Below are 17,331 nucleotides of genomic sequence, written 5' to 3'. Positions count from 1 at the left end.
TTAGCTTTTAACCCTAGAATTTTAACCCTGGAACATTTAGCTTTCTCATTAGATGACTTTCATTATCTGCTTCCAGGTGTTTTAGACTGATTGGTTTTGCTCTGGGAATGAAGTGACAATCATATTCAAGACTCTCCTCCTGCCCCTAGCCAGCCGTCTTGGAAATGGCACCATCCATCACTGGATGAGGAAGGGAATAAAGATGACTGAGGATTATTCATTATTATTTAGGGATTCTTTTTGTCATTGGCAATAGATTTATAATATACATAAAGCAACAACTAAAGTGTCTAATCTTTAATAGAGTACTCAATAAATGTTTTGCCCTTTCTTGCATTCCAATTCCCTTCAAATAGCACACTTTTACTATTCATGTAAAGAATTTATTAAATGAAGATATAAGGGAAAGCTCATTGCCAACTACAAAGTATTATTCAAATTTATCATTCGTTGCTAAAAATACATCAGAGTAAGAAGAGTTTTGTAATTTATTTTACTTTTTCCATGATCAGTAAACAACCAGTCACTCTGGTTCAAATGAGAGAAAAATAAACCAACATATTCGTAATACACGCTTAATTTGAAATCAAACTACAGGAGAGATTCCAAGTTCATAATATTATTATAGAGTTTGAGGCAGGGTGAGTGCACCTATTATCACAGACTCTTTAAATTCAACATTGTAGTTTAAAATTCTTTATATTCAAAACTAGTAAAATAAATTCGAGTAGTAGCTTTTGTCCTATACATTGCCGTAAATAAAATAAGTGTGCCCAAACTATCATTTGAAATCATAAGGCTATGAGAGACTGAATACCACCAAAAATTTAATAAATATTTTTAATCTATGCACATGAATATTACTCCATTCCTTTGTAGGATGAAGCTAAGTAAAATGTTAAAACATCAAAATAATTATGCATAAGTGATACTCACATGCTGGCTGAAAATATGGGACATATTTATCTGCTAGGTGAATGTCTATTCATGAGTTTACACCCATGACATTTTAATAAACGCAATCAAAATATCAAAAGTAAAGTGATCACGTTTAATATTTAAATCTTTGAGTGGAAACGAACGATAACTTTCAAGTATTATATCAAAAGCAAATGAGAATAAAATTTAACAAGAATAAAAAGGTGTACTGTTTGTTACATTATGTTTGCTAGCCTGAAGTTCAACATTCTAGGAGACTTGTTGGCAGATGGCTAGTCTGTTGCATAATTTTTCACAAATGGCAATGTATTCCACATTATCCCCTGCAACTTGCAGTCCAGTGTGGACAGGAGAAATTGTAAGTACCTGAGAGAGATATTTGATCCCCACTCTCTCATTCTTTCCACATTCTTTATACATGTTGGGTAACTTTAGAATAAGGTCTCTATATAGGAGCACTATTGACATTTTACACCAGATTAATTCTTTGCTGTAGGGGCTGTCCTGGGTATTGCAGTATGTTTACTAGCATCCCTGGCCTCTACCCACTAGATTATATCAGCATCCTTCCAATTGTGACAGCCAAAACATCTCCAGACAATATCAAATATCCCCTAGGGAGCAAAATCATCCCTGTTCGAGAACTACTGCTTCAGATTGTTTGTGACAAATCCTGATCAGCAAGGGAAAATGATTCAAAGAGGTCCAAGATTTAACTGGATTTTATGTAGACTAAGTGGAATTCTTTCTTTCTTTCTTTCTTTAACCATTAGCACACTTTCCATGGATATTTTCATTCCTGTTCTAGTCTAAAAAAGGGCCAAGTTCATTAGAGCTAATCTTCTGATATGTGGATTTTGGTAAATATAATAGCACCTCTTTGAGATTTTTCCCTCTATTTTTTGTTTTCTTTTCTTCTTTTTCTCTTGCTTTCTCCCTTTAATTTTTTTGAAACAGGGATCATTTTCTATTGCTAGGAAAACTTAAATTAAGCATCAATTTCTTTGTTAGATGGAAGCATCAATAACCAAAACTTTTGGTAAGAAATAGGGTTTTCCTACAAGAGAAAATGCTATCTAAGGCTACAAAACATAAATATCATTGACATAGTGAGACATTGGATAAGAGACCTAGAGGGCTCAATTTGGCTCTGAAATAAGGGTGAAAGAAGAAGCTGAGGCCCATAAATTTTAATTTAGTCACACTTCACGATAACTCTCTCTGCCTTCAAGCTGAGCATCTGTAGATCTGAGACTATCAAAATAAAATAAATTGAATATACAAGAGTCTGACTCATTAAATTTCCTACAAGTAATGTATTGCAGAATTTATTTATACTTCTGCTTCTGATTGGACCACAAAAATTCCTCTTCCTTCCCCACCTCCCACCCCAACAAATTTAAGCCAACATTGCTTGACTTATATTTTCTTCTTTTTCACATTCAGAAATTGCTTTTTCAGTTTATATGTGTAGAGGGCATTTTAAAAATTTAGATGTTTTCCAAAAAACTGCCAAACATATCCTTCAATGAGCTATCCAAAACTTTGGATTTGATGAGACAAATGGTGTCATTTGGTATACTGCCTTCTTGCCATAGTAAAACTATTCTAATACAACTGTTATTAATGAGCTAAAACTTTGAAATCAGTTGGCAATTGAAGTTTTGGTTGGTAAAATGCTCCTAGGTGTTCAGAAAAGTAAAGCGCCAGATACTCTAAAAATAATTTATGAAGATGTGTTTTTTACAATATTTTAACAGATCATAAAATGAAGCATTTACTTAAGGTGGTCTCTATGTCTGTATGTAAGCTCCCCAGATATTTACATATTTGAGAAAAGTCTCCAGTTGCCTGGAGCAAGCCCAGATTCACAGCATATGGAGTGTTTCTAAAACTTCAATTGCAGAGGGACCTCCAGTTCAAACTCAACAGAATCAGAAGCTAATGCTTGTTCCCCATATTTGCAATGCCAAACCCAGAGCCAGTTCCTCCCAGTCCTGATGTCACATCTATGACAGTCAGTAATTGGGGGTCCAGGGGGATTTACGGTCACATGTTCCATTTGGATTCTTAAGTTTAGTAGGAATTAGGAGTTGTCATTTCTAGGCTTAGCTTTGACTCTATTATCTATTTTTTGCCAAGTTTCTTAGCCTCTCTGTGCAGATATCTTATCATTCATAAACTGAGGGTCATGGGAAACATAAAACTTGATTTTATGTTCAGTTTCATCTATCTCTAACAGCTGTGCTAACTTATAAACCTTTGCTCTTTCAACTTTCAACTTTCTATCTTAAACGTACAGAAATATCAAGGATGCTGACATTTTTAATGTTAATTATTTTGGCTCTTGTTTAGTCCAAAGATGATCCTAACTTTGGACTAAACTGCATATCTATTGGCTGTAATATCTGGATTTACTTCCATAGAATTCTTACAGAAAAGTTAAAGGAGAATAAAAGGGCACAAGTAAAGATACTAGGGATTCTCTGGGCAGAGGCATTATGTAATTGCTAAACTCTAATCCAGGAGTAAAGTAGTACAAAACCTTGTTCACTTTGTCCAGAAACAGCAGTTAGAGGAGGAATCACAAAGTAAACATGTTCTTGGAAGATCCTGCAATTCAGTTCTCTAAACTTAATGAATTTAGACAGTTTAAATGAGACATTTGGCTAAAAGCCCTGAATTTTTCAGGTGCTTAACTGAAGTCAGCTCATTCACTGTGGGTTAGGGGGCTTCAAGTCTTGAGTTCTAAAGAAAAGGAGTGTAATTGCTGAAATCTCTGGACATTGAGCCCTAGTATCTTATGTCTGCCCCAATTTTTCTCTGATTATATACACAAATCTCTCCTTACTGATTTAGGAAATGCTTTGCTGATCCATATTTCACATTGCCTGCCTGTGAGCTCTGTCAGGTCATAGTTAGAGTGACAAAGGACTTCGGAGAGTTTATCTTAGTAAACCCAGAGTAATTGAGTGTTTAACCTGGAGGCAAATATTGGCTTCTCAGGTTAGAAGTGGAACTATAGAGATAAATCATTTGACTAAAGGATTTAGGATCTATCGTCAGGAAGTAAACTTCGTTCACTGCAGACAACAGTAGACAACAAGGTGAAGGGCAATCCAAGAAGACTCCCAGGGGAAGCATCTGTTCTAATTCCCAGTAGTTCAAATCTAAAAGTCATTGAGAGAATTGTTCCAGCAGATGTTGACTGCCACAAGAGATCAGAGACAGATGATCTCTCAGGTAGCAAAAGTCAATACTTTGAACTTCTGAAATTTTTCAACATTCCATGAGACACTTAAGAATTTCTTAAAAGTCTTCACCTTGTGTTCTAAGTAACTCTATGGCTATCCAGGAAATAAAATACAAGTAACTTTTCTGTTACTTTCAGAGTCAAATAATACAATATAAAATTAGGTCATCTGATGTATAATGTATATCTTCAACAAAAACAATGAAAAACTTTAGGGATAAGACTAAACATACAGCCTAATATGGGTACAGCTCTTTTCAAAGTTCAAAGAGGTTTTACGTGTTAAACCTTGTGTTTTACATATACTGAATTCCTACTTTATTTTTTAAAGGTTACAGAAATTCATTTGAAAGTGAATTTTTAGCACTCTGAACACAAGTTTCCAAAAAAGCCATATTGATAAGTAAATAAATCAGAAAGACCTATCCAATATAGCAGGAATACTATATATTTACAATAAAAATAATGAAACAGAAGTATTAGATTCATTCTAGTAATTAAGCAAAAATGTACATAACTTGGATAGGCTTGGTTTTATTAATATGATATTAATATGATAACTGAAAAATTAGGAAAGATAACATGATAGTTTGAGAATCTCATAAATATCTGCTGAAACAATTCTGACTAGACATAATGGCAGTGGTTTCCTTGTATGTCTATGTTAGATAAAAATTGCTTGAAATACGGGGGCAGTTCCAGAGAAATGGCTAGCAAATGAAAGGGAAAAAATCATGGGAGTGGGCCTGAACCATGACATGTAAAACTGTAGTTGAAAAAGGGTCATAGGACAGGAATGAATCAAATTATTAGCCATTCCAGGCATCAAGTAGTAAGACTGGCTTGGGAAATAATGACTGCTGTCTCTCCCAGTGCCGGAGCAGCTGGGGCTGGTCAGTGGCTTCAGGGTACATGGGAAAAGCTTCAGGCAATGTGTCATCACAAATTTGAAATGTGGGATATTCACAAGTCAACTGGAAATAATTTTAGTAAGTGATTTTTACTAAGCTTCCAGGGCTCAACGCTACAGACTGGACCAGTCACTATTTGCTTGTCTTTAAGTCTGAGTTATATCATTAATCTGACTACTTAACTTGTCTTCTTGCAAAGTGAGCCTGTTGGAATAAGAGAAATTATTAAAATTATTCCATTGAATTGAAAAATAGTTAAAGCAAATGAATCTGGCCTATTAACCTCAATATTTACATTATTTTCTCTTTCACTCTCACTAATTCTCTGTTCTAATGTCATTTTATTAGAGAAACTCTCTCTGATCGTCCTATCTACAGTAGCATCTCCCTCATACTGTCCACATTCCTCATCTTATTTCTCTGCCTTGCTATATCTTCACCTGTTTATTATGTGAAATACCACACTAGAATGTAAGCTCACGGAATCAGGGCTTTGTTTTTACCTCTGGGTCCTCAGGTCTTAGAACAGTGCCTAGTATATTGTAGGCACTCAAATATTTGTTGAATGAATGAATGAATGAATGATGCACTGCAGAGAAAACTGTTCCTGCTAGAGACTGTGTGTAATATATTTACATAGAAGCTCCTCACTCGTGTGTATCACTCCAAAATTATAGTTGTGATTTTTCTCCACATAAATCTGGATGGATTATTTTCACATGTTGAAATGTTCGTGCTATCCATCTCTCTGAAATGGGTGGCTAGAAAGTATTTGATCCCTCATTAAACTTTGAGGCACCATTAACTGAGATTATAAAATCTTCTAGAGTTTTCTGATTTGGGGATATATAGCTTTACTTTGTGAAGCTACATAAGACAGAAGCTATGTACTGATCCTAAGAGACTAGAAAATGTTGACATTATTTATTTTGTGTCCAAGCTTAAAATACATTACTATATGAAGGCCACTGATTAGATATTTACTTATTGCTTTTTTTCATTCATGTGTAAATTACATATGACATATACTACTTATCAAAATACTATTATTCTCTTTTCATATCACACAAGTTTTTGGTATGCATAGTTTTTAGTCCTTGAGAATTCTACAGAACTAAGGCTCATGCTTTCTAATATTCATATTCTTCAAGTGGAGTTATCCTGAAACAGAGTATTCAGCCACTTAGCTTTTAATCACTTGCTTTAGCCCCTTTATTTTTCTTGTCTTGCAAATGAAATTAGACAAGACAAAGCAGTAGTAGAATATTTCTGGCATCAACTTGGCAGACTCACAGAGAAAAAAAATAGAATAAGTTATTATGTAAAATAAGATTTCTTTTTCCTATTACTTAACACATAATGCCTGTAATAACTTTTCATTTGGTTTTATCTTCTAAAAATTAAATAGGTTTTAATTGGCCATAGGGCAATGTGACACAAGACAGAACTTTTTTCATTCAATATAAAAATCCACTTGGCAATTACTCAGTATGCATCTCCATAATAGAAATAAAAAGAAAAATGTTAATAATGAAGAATGTAACCAAGAATACATCATTTGGTTTTCTTAAATTTCCCAGATCAGTTTATGTGGTAATTATACCCCTAAAATGAATTTGGGGACTTGAGAACAGGATTGACTTTACATGACACAGCATATAAATTAGGTAAAAGTCTATATTTTCTTTAACTTGATCCTGTTTAAAACAGCAAATTGACCACTATCATCTTGGAATTTTGGATTCCATCTATTTTAACATACAAACATAATATATGTATTCATACACACATAAAAATGCTAACTTATTAAAAGTGAAATTTCATAAGAAAAAGATTGAAAAATTATTCAGTAGAAAACAGTTCTCACCAATAATACCATGCTTCTGATAGTATAAAATAGAGCAAATCAGTAATTCAGTCCAAAAAAATGGGAAACATGCCATAATTATACTCTGAAATTCACATGATGTATAACTAAAGAGAGGTAATCCATTTTTTTGTTTGTTTTTCTCAACAACAAAAATTCTCTGATGTTTTAAATTTGCTAAATTTAAATTTAGCTAAATGCTCCAATCATATCCATCCCAAGTAAAATCCAGGGCCTTTTATGATGGTTTGCAACCTTAGGTATGTAGCCACAGGTGTGCTTTCAAGACCTTTCTTCAAAACATGTTATATCACATAATACTATATCATAAGTCAGATTTTATATCATTTAATAACTACTCAAATATTTATTTAGTTTTTAAGGTGTTATCTTCCTCATAAAGTATCTATAACAGTGGTTCTCAAAGTGTTATCCAAGCATTTCTTGGTGTCCTCAAGAGCATTTCAGGGGGTCTGCAAGATTGAACTATTTTCATAGTAATACTAAAACTTTACATCTTTCTCATTCTCATCATGTCATGAATGTACAGTCGAATTTTCTAAAGGTTACAGGATGCATAATAATATTGTAATAAAAAGTGTCAGTGTTTGGAATTTCCGTATAACTCAGTAGTGAGAAATCAAGAGAAATAACTAAAAGTGTGTATTGAAAAAAAGTTCCAATTTCCTATCTAATATTCTTATGGAAAACACAAAAAAGTGTTTATTATTATCTCAGCTGACTTTTTCCTTTCAGGCATACTATTGAGGATATAAGGAAGGAAAGCTCAGAGTACACTTAAGACAGTATCAAAAGCAGCAGGAGAAAATGTCTGATACATTGTTTTAAGTTGTAAGGCTAAGGGTTTTCTCAACTCCTCAGATGTCCCCTCCAGTTTAAGAATCTTTAAATACAGAATTAGTGGATATAATTTCTATTTCACTCTTCTACCCTGCCTGTCAACCACAGAGGTGTTTTAAAAATGAGAACAGCAGACACCCTACATTCATTCAGTGGCATTGAATCAAATGTCTCTCATGATTTCTTAGTGCAATTACCCTCTATCTAAAGGCAATAACTTTCAGAGGAGCAATCGGAAAAGTATAATGAATTGAGGCACTGAATGCTGATTTCTGAAATGTGTTAAGTGTGATTAAAGTAACATGACTGGTAAAGCAGATTAACAAGAATGTGTATCCAAAAAGAATGCCTTGGCACGCTATTTTAAATGGTGAACTTGTTTTTCTGAAATAAACATAATCATAGCATGCTAATTCAAATAAATAAGGCGGATGTCTAAGCTGAATAATCCTGTTTTTGGTTAGAAAAAAACCCAGACTTTACAACAATGTACTACTTTCCTTATTTATTAACTATAAGCTTATTGAAACCACAGATTTTATCTTAGTCAAGTCTGCTTCCCAAAATACTATATGCCTAAACAATTTTGAGTGATAGTATCATTTACAATCTAGTTTTAAAGATAATCTCGAAAGAGGAATTCCCCAAACATTTTGGACAATAGCAGTGTTCCTGCAGTAAGTACACATTCCCAAAAAGACAGCTTAGAATGACAACACTCATTTCATCGTTTCAGTGTCTTTGTTTAAAAAACAAAATAGAACTCCTATTACTGTATGACCATGCCTCATATTTTAGGGTAAATTATAAAATTATTGGACCAAACAAGGCTTATTATGGGAAATTAAATCAAAGATGTCTAAATTATTCTAGAAATGCAGATGCAAATTACAGCTTCTCAGAGGGAAGTCAGGACTCCCACAGATAGTTTGAGGAGTTCCAAGAAAATACAAGGATGAACACTGAAGAACTCTAATCAGCTATTTATTGGTAGTGAATGAGCCCGTTTGGTTAGTGTGGCTTTTAAGAATCTTCTGGGAATGAAGCATAAATGCAAAGATCCTATTGCACTTTTACTTCACAAAGGCTAAAGAGGAATTTTGACACATCAACATCATTCTACTAAGGTTGAAATAATCTTGTGGACCCCTTGGTCCTGACAAAGTAACAATCAGTATAAATGAAGCTCCGAAAGTTAACCGTATACAATCTCCAGAGAGCAGATGATGTAGGTTCGAATGAATCTTTCAAGTTTCTCCAAGAGAAATTGTTTCTTGGAGTATCCTAGTGCAAGAGTTCAGAAGTAACCTCCTCAAAACGTGCCACTTTGGCATATGAATTTTTTTGAGCCAAAGGCAATCAGGACCCTGCTCCTTCAAGAGAAGCTTCTGCCTCTCCCTTAACTACCTAGAAGAATTTAAATTGTCAAGGGAGGGTCCTTTCCCAGAATGAGATTACCAGAGATAAATTTCATCTGAGGGGCCCATCTGTATGGCAGGGCAAACATCTAATTACCCAACATCTACTCTTCTTATCAACTTGTGAATTACTTTCCTCCCCTTTGAAGCCTCAGGCCTTCTTTCCCACTCCTTAGCTCAAGATGGCATATATACCTCATTTTACCTTTCTGTCTTTGACCCTCTCATATATGTGAGATTCCATGCATACCAAATTAAATTTGCTTTTCTCCTGTTAATGTCTCATGTTGATTTGATTATTAGACCAGCTAAAAGAAGCTTTGAAGGGTAGAGGAAAATTCTTTCTCCCCAACACTAGAAATTAAGACTAGTATTGAGAACAAGGATGTGCTCATTTAAAGAACAGAGAGATTAGAACCTGAATGAATTACCGAAAAATAGAATATCTCAGATAAAGGCCTTTTTCCCCAAATACTTTCTATTAGAACTGGAAATATTTCTTGAATAAGGTGATTTTTGTAACAGGGATAATGCTAGCAAGAATACTTTTCATGGAAAAAAAAAAAAAAAGAATACTTTTCATGGAGTGTGTTAATAGCTCGAGTAGTAGCAGAGGGTTATGAAGAATATCTTTAGAATGCAGAGTAGCAGTGAGTAGAATAAAAAACATTCTCTTCCAGACAACAAATATTATATATTATCATCTGTTGTGTATGTTGTCCCCTGGAGTAATAATTTAGTCATAATAATGTTTTGCTGCAGAATGGTGGCTGACTAACTTTTCTGGTGATCAGAGAAGGAGCACAAAAAAGCACTATCAAGATACCCATGTTTTGTAATTTTATCAAGTTTTCAGAGCTGTGTAGGAAGAGTCACTGTTCTAAACTTAATTCAACTAGCTGCAAGGTATACACTTTTCTTAAATTTCTCTTGCTCTTAATCTAATGAACTGTGTTCCTAAGAACAGCAACATCTTTTGTTGTTTTTTTGTTTTTTTGGGTTTTTTTGCGGCCTCTCACTGTTGTGGCCTCTCCAGTTGCGGAGCAACACTGGACCGGGGCACGAACCCATGTCCCCTGCATCGGCAGGCGGACTCTCAACCACTGCGCCACCAGGGAAGCCCAGAACAGCAACATTTTTATGCAGAACACAGTTTCTAAAAATACTTAGATTCATGAACAAAGGTAATCTGCTAGAGAGTATACCTGAAAATGGGAAATGCAAACAAGGGTAAAAGCCATTACGAGAGTTCCAACTTCTAAATCAACATGGCTAGGGATATATCTGAGACACAGAGCTTCTTTCTGTGTTTCTATCACTGTGGCTTTACTTGTAGATGAAATTCAGTCTTTCATATTGAGCTCTTTCTCAGAGTGAGATATAGTCGCCATGTGACAACCTTAGTGGCTGTTAATAGAGTTACTGAGGTTGATGACTTCTGAAAAGAATGAGAATTTTTGTTTGCTTCTTTGTTTGTTTAATCAGGAATAAACTCTTAGAATTAAACAAGAAGAAAGCAGCAGAAGCTGACTGTTTTTTTAAAAAAACTGCTCATTCTCTTGGCTAGTGAGAGTATAATGAAATGGCCTCATTTATATATTGCCACTAAAAATGAAAAGTGATAACAAACTATATGTAAAACAATTAAGCAATTCATGTACCAAAATCTTCACATATTTGTCCATATTTTGACTCATCAATTTTCTAGAAATTTATCCTGAAGAGGTAATGATAGAAAGGCATGAATTATATATCAAGATGTACATCAAAGTATTGCTAATAATAGCAAAACATTAGAATTCTACCCAATTAATAGTACATTGGCTAAATAATGTACATGAATAAAATGGAGTACTATACATTATTTAATAATACTGTAAAAAAATTTCATCATCCAGAAAATTCTATATTTTATATTTCATCTTAAAAAGGGCAGATTACAAAATGACACTGAATTTATATATAAAGAAAATACTGGATTTATTAAGTGGAAATCATTTTTCATATCAGTATACATATTATGATCTTTTTTTGTCACTATATGCAGAACTGAAAATATTTTTTATATGAAAATGCATAGAAAATATTATGAAAAGGTAAAATTAAAATGTTAAAACTGGTTATTTCTGAGTAGTGTCATTAGCCGTGATTATCATATTTTTATTTTTAAAAATTTCTTCCATAAAATAATTTCTCTGAAATAATAATATGTCAAAGAAATTTGCCAAAACCATAAGAAGAAATAATCAAATGCACTTTGAATCAAAGGAATGCAAATTAACAGATAAAATTCCTCACAGTTAGTAAGTAAATATTAAAAATAATGATAATATCTAATTTTATTAGGAGTGTATTGAAATGTGCTTTTAACATAGGCACAGACTCTTTAACACAGAAAATCTACTTTTAGGAATATATTATAGGGAAATCATCAGATTCAAACAACTATGAATGCAGATGTATCATATACACATTTGTAAAATATCTTGAAAAAATAGATATAATAATAATTTGCCCACTAATTAGGATTCGGTTTTAAAAATGATACAACTAGAAAATAGAAAATATTAAACAACTAAAAGTAAAAACAAATATTATTTATTGACAGTGAAATATATTCAAGAGGTATATTGCTAAGAAGAGAAATGAAGTATACAACTTGCATTAAGGATAATCTAATTTTAATCATTTATTCATGCATATGTCTGTATATAGAGGTATGCAGAAAAAAATCTGGAAGAACTGACTCACAAAGTTACAAATGTTCTGTGGGTGGCATAATTATGGATGACTTTTCTCCTTTTTATTGCTTTGTTTTATAATTTTTATAAAGTAAATGTGTTACTCATGTAAGCATTAATTTTAAAATGGTTTAAGATTATACCTAGTTGGATGGGGGTACTAAGAATTTATCCAATCTTTTCTTAAAAGTGGTTCAACCATGGCAAAAAGATAGGTCAATAAGACTTTAGACATGTTAGAACCTTGCTACCTTTTTTGGGAGAATCATTGAACCAACATATGGAATTTCAGAATTAATATCATTACTCACCTTATGGACAGTGACCATCTATTTTTCAGAATAAGTAACAATATTTTACTTTTAAAGGATAAGTTTCATACGGGGGAAGATATAATTGACAAAGCATTTTGGGATGTGATTTCTATTTATTTGTCAATCAACATAATACAAGCTGCTAAACAAAGATAAAAGAAAAAAAAAATGAGTTACTCACTCTTGTTGTGTAAGCAGCTTCTGGGTCATCTTCTAGAACACGTGAAAGTCCAAAATCAGAAACCTTACACACCAAATTACTGTTGATCAAGATGTTCCGAGCAGCAAGGTCTCGGTGAACGTAGCCCATGTCTGAGAGATACTTCATGCCAGATGCTATCCCTCGAAGCATCCCTACCAGCTGGATAACCGTAAACTGGGCATCGTGTTTCTGAGAAGTATTTCAAATGTACAGTTAAGGTGTGTTTCTATTTCCTAAGATATGTCTTGATTAAAATTTCACATACTTAATTGTAGAGTATATACATTCTAGTTTTAAGTACACCAGCCAGGACTAAATAGATGCAAGAGTAAAACAAAATAGTATAGTAGCTACATTACTTTGTAGCAAGAAGTAGCCTAATATTCTTTTTTTTTTTTTTTTTTTTTTTTTTGCTGTACGCGGGCCTCTCACTGCTGTGGCCTCTCCCGTCGCGGAGCACAGGCTCCGGACGCGCAGGGTCAGCGGCCATGGCTCACGGGCCTAGCCGCTCCGCGGCACGCGAGATCCTCCCGGACCGGGGCACAAACATCGGCAGGCGGACTCCCAACCACTGCGCCCCCAGGAAAGCCGGCCTAATATTCTTTAACTTCAGGTTCAAAACTAGAACTTTGCTGGTCGTTTGATGAGACAAACTCCTTCTCAGAAACTTTAAAGTCACGAACAAAAAAATAAAATGGATCCTGTGGCTATTTTAGGTTTGTATTTATTGGTTTGATTTGAATGCTTATTCTTTCTTCTTGTTTTCCTATATTTTATTAATTGCTTCAAATATGGTAGATTTTAAATCTTTAATTATCATAATAGATAATTAGTTCAAAATTAGTCAAAAATATTTACTGAATATTTGTTGTTCTACCCAACCCTGAGTTATAGGTCATAAAACTGAAAGTAATAGGAGATAAATTCAAATAGTCCTGGATTTAGAAAAGTTTCCAATCTACTCAGATTAAAATAGAAATATACAGTTTATATGATAGATAGATAGATGATAGATGCATGCATACATACATAGATATATAAAAAATAAAATTTAATGTCTAGCAATATCTAAACAATAATTTTAGAGGAAAATTTATTATAATTTTAAAAGAATATTTATTATAATATTTTGAACTACCTGACTTGCAAAATGTTTATTTTTGAAATATGTTTGTGAAAATAATTGTTACTGAAACCTTTATTCAGCTCATGAATATTAAAATAAAGAATATAATTTCTTATTCATAGAAAAATTAGTATTTTCCTCCATGATTATGAATTATACTATATATCTTATCTATCTATCTATCTATCTATCTATCCCTATCTATATAATGCTGAAAGCACCTTGAGGATAGGGTCTGTGTTTGTTTTTTTTGTCCCTTGTTTATAGTGACTGGTGATTGACAGTGTCTTTTTTTTTGACAGTGTCTTGTACTCTGTAAATCTAATGAACTTCTTGGAATGTAACATTTGTTGATATTAGTAAAACATAAATTTTCTAAATGTAAACAACTGAAATTTATATGTAAATATATGTTATATATGTATATATGTATGTATATATTATGATATCTAAGTAATGATATCTCTGGATTGAGAATACTTAGGCATTATAGCACATGCTTAGTTTGTGAGTGGACAGTATTATATGAGAGATAGAAGGTCTTCTATCTTACAGTAGATGGAGGTTGCTTTAAATAAAGAAATGAATATTTCTGTCTTATATCAATGTTATTTATGTCTTACTTTAGAATCTTTAAATTTTTGTTTTAACCAATGTGAATCTTGTCTGAATAAAAAGGCTGAAGAAAATTGCACAAATTTATTTTAAAAATATAAACCATTGACATTTGGATGTTACAAGATAAAAATGTAATTTTACAGTCTTCCTTTTGCTATTTAGTCCCAAAAAATTCAGTTTTCTTAAAACTTTATCGAATTGTTTAGCATAATATTAGAGGTTGTCTCTATCATTTTCAGCAATTTATTCCACATTTATATATGTGTGCAGATAGATAAAGATAAGGTGGAGATATGCGAATGTGTATACAATCTTCTACTTACACGTAAGAAACTGTCCAAGGAACCATTCTCCATGTATTCTGTGACAATCATAACTGGTTTACCTAGGTATAGGTAAATAATAAATGTATAATCATCAGTAGAGTTCAACAAATATCATGCAATGAACACATATAATACATTTTGATACACCTAATGCATTAAAAATATGAAGTTTTCTCTGCCCTCCAAATTTTGCCAAATTACTATTAACAAGAAAACTAGCTTTCAATAGAAAAAAAAAATCGAGAAAGATTGGTTTTCAGAAAAGGGCCTATAACTTATATGATATCTAAACTGGCATTTTGGTATGGTTTTCCTTAAACACAAAATATGCCCTTTTCTTCACTCTAATTGCATTTTAGCTGAACTACAAAATCAGATATTGCTTTCTTCAAGCCCAAGATAGAGTCATGAATTCCACAATCATTTACACTCTCTACAGATATATGCAGAGCTATATGCTAGGTGTTTTCTCTTGTGCTGGTTAGTCAGAAGCAAGTAAATCAAAGTCCCTACCTTCATGGATCCTATATGTGAATTAGACAAAACAATTAAGACTAATAATTATAATCTGTATTCAATTAACACATTAAAAATTATAAAATCCATGCTATGCTTAAAAGAAAAATAAAATTAAAATTGCTCTTGGTAGTAACTTGTAATAACCATTTTGGAAATATGGGCCTTAAACATCATTAAACATTTTAACAAGTATTTAAATGTATTTGTACAGTACTTAGTGTGTGCAAGGTGCTGGTTTAATTATTTTACATATACTAGCATTAATTATCATCATTTCCACTTTTTACATGAAAAAAACTGAAATATATAGAGGGTAATTAACATCACACAGCTAGTAAGTATAAAGCCAGAAGTTGCAACCTGAATATATTATGCTGTTACTTTTGGAAATGTACACTGAGGGAAACATTTAAAATAGGAAAAAGCATTAGACACAAAGACACAAAGGTGCTAAGTATACTGATACATAGATCTACAAATAGAATAAATCTTCAACTATAGGTAATAACTGAGGCAATTCTTGGGTGTCAATTCTACACATCATTCCAAATTGAAAGAATGACTCTGAAGACTGTAGCACTTTCAGAAATTATTACAGTAAAATGTAACTCCAATTTCAAAGCCTACACATATTACCACAGCATAATTCACTTCCCTTATTGTTGCTATGATATTGTTTTAACTATAAATCTATCATTTTACAAAAAGAAAAAAAAAACTCCCTTCTCTCCCAAGTCTAGAAGACTTGCATTAAGTCTTGACTAAGCATGAAAAACCTTGAGCACATAATAGATTTTAAACAAACATCCATGTACATCTAACTGTAGAGCAAGCATGATTTTTTTCATGTGTTCCTTCTACATCGTGGTTTGTGTGCCATTCTGATGCCAGAAAATAGCTTTCTTTCCTTGTTTTTCCTTTCTCCTTGTTTTTCCTTTCCTTTCCTTAATTCATACTGGTTGTGAATTATGGCTTAGTACCGTGAAGATTATATTGATGTTTACTATGCTTAATACGTGAATATATACTAAGCTGTATGTCTTATTTATTTAGAGGTGAGGAAATTATTTAAATTCTGTAAAATTTCTTAGATTTTCATATATGTAAAAATAAATTGACACAGCAATTTATTGTCAACTGAGACACTGATTTAGTTATATATTTTGGGTAATATATCAAACATTATACATGCCTTGGTATAACACTGGTGTAAAGCTTTTTAAACTTAATGTTAATAAAATTTTCCACACGTTCAAAAAATAATCTGATAATGTCTGAAAAGTCATTTTAGTCAAAACCTTGAGCCTCCAGACTTGCTTTTTCAAAATTTTAATTAAGCTTTGATTTAACAATATTCAGGAAAAAAGAGAAAATTCAACATTTCCTTGGAAACTTCTATTTCTCCTGAACTGGCAAGTCAAATACCTAAGAACTGATCCCAGAGATCTAATCTGAAATGAAATGAATGAACAATCAAATGAATGAAATCCTGCACATGCCTGTTTTCCATACATCACTATAAGTGTCTATATTTCTTCCTTAATATAATTCTTAGAAGAATAACATGCTCGCAAAACTCAGTGCAGCCCTTGAATGTAGTTACAGATATATTGCTTCCCACAGTCAACTCTCAATTACAGTGGCCAGTTACCGTGTTTGTATACTACCCAGACCTTTGCTTATCACTCTTTTCCTTCTGGCTCTCAGCCTTATGACCATTTCATTTCTTGTTAGCATGTCTGGTAAAATGTTTGGCAAGGGAAATAAAAGTAGCTGAAAAATCAAACCAGTCAATTAAGCCAAAGCCCCATGACCATTCAGAAATCAGACCAGGGTGCATTTAGCTCTATAATTTAGGTATTTGTAAACACATCAGTTAAGATGGGCAAGTCTGAAAATGTGCTTTGCATTAAGTTCAAAGATTCAGCAAACCCAAATGTACAGACAAAAAGTAAACAGAATCAAATATTCTACCTTGGAAAGCAGGATCTTCACTTACTTTTCCTTGTGATTTTGATTATGATAAACAGAGTTAAAGGAAAAGCGCAATAGTGGTTAGAACTAGTTCTAATATGTATTAAATGTAGTTGGAAATTATTTATAAGATACCAGCTCATCTGCACATGGTGCAATGTATTTCTATCAAAGTTTGCACATTCTTTCATGTGTATTTTGATTTAGAAATGACATTATCAGCTTCTTCAAGAACCTATATCATTCACTGCCCTCAGAGATC

At 32.8% G+C, this 17,331-nt stretch overlaps 1 protein-coding gene across 1 annotated transcript in view; it reads right to left on the bottom strand.

The window, feature by feature from the left end:
* Positions 1-17,331, bottom strand: part of EPHA3 (EPH receptor A3) — a 362,146-nt gene that overhangs the window by 26,745 nt on the left and 318,070 nt on the right. The window contains exons 12-13 of the mRNA XM_060010492.1: positions 14,574-14,635; positions 12,486-12,695 (exon numbers count right to left, since the gene is read on the bottom strand). Of these exons, the coding sequence (XP_059866475.1) occupies positions 12,486-12,695; positions 14,574-14,635 (272 nt within the window). The remainder of the gene's footprint in view (positions 1-12,485; positions 12,696-14,573; positions 14,636-17,331) is intronic.

This window comes from Delphinus delphis, chromosome 4, assembly GCF_949987515.2.
Source record: "Delphinus delphis chromosome 4, mDelDel1.2, whole genome shotgun sequence".
Lineage (NCBI taxonomy): Eukaryota > Metazoa > Chordata > Mammalia > Artiodactyla > Delphinidae > Delphinus > Delphinus delphis.
Note: the sequence above shows the minus strand (reverse complement) of the source record. Positions and strands in the feature narration are given on the sequence as shown.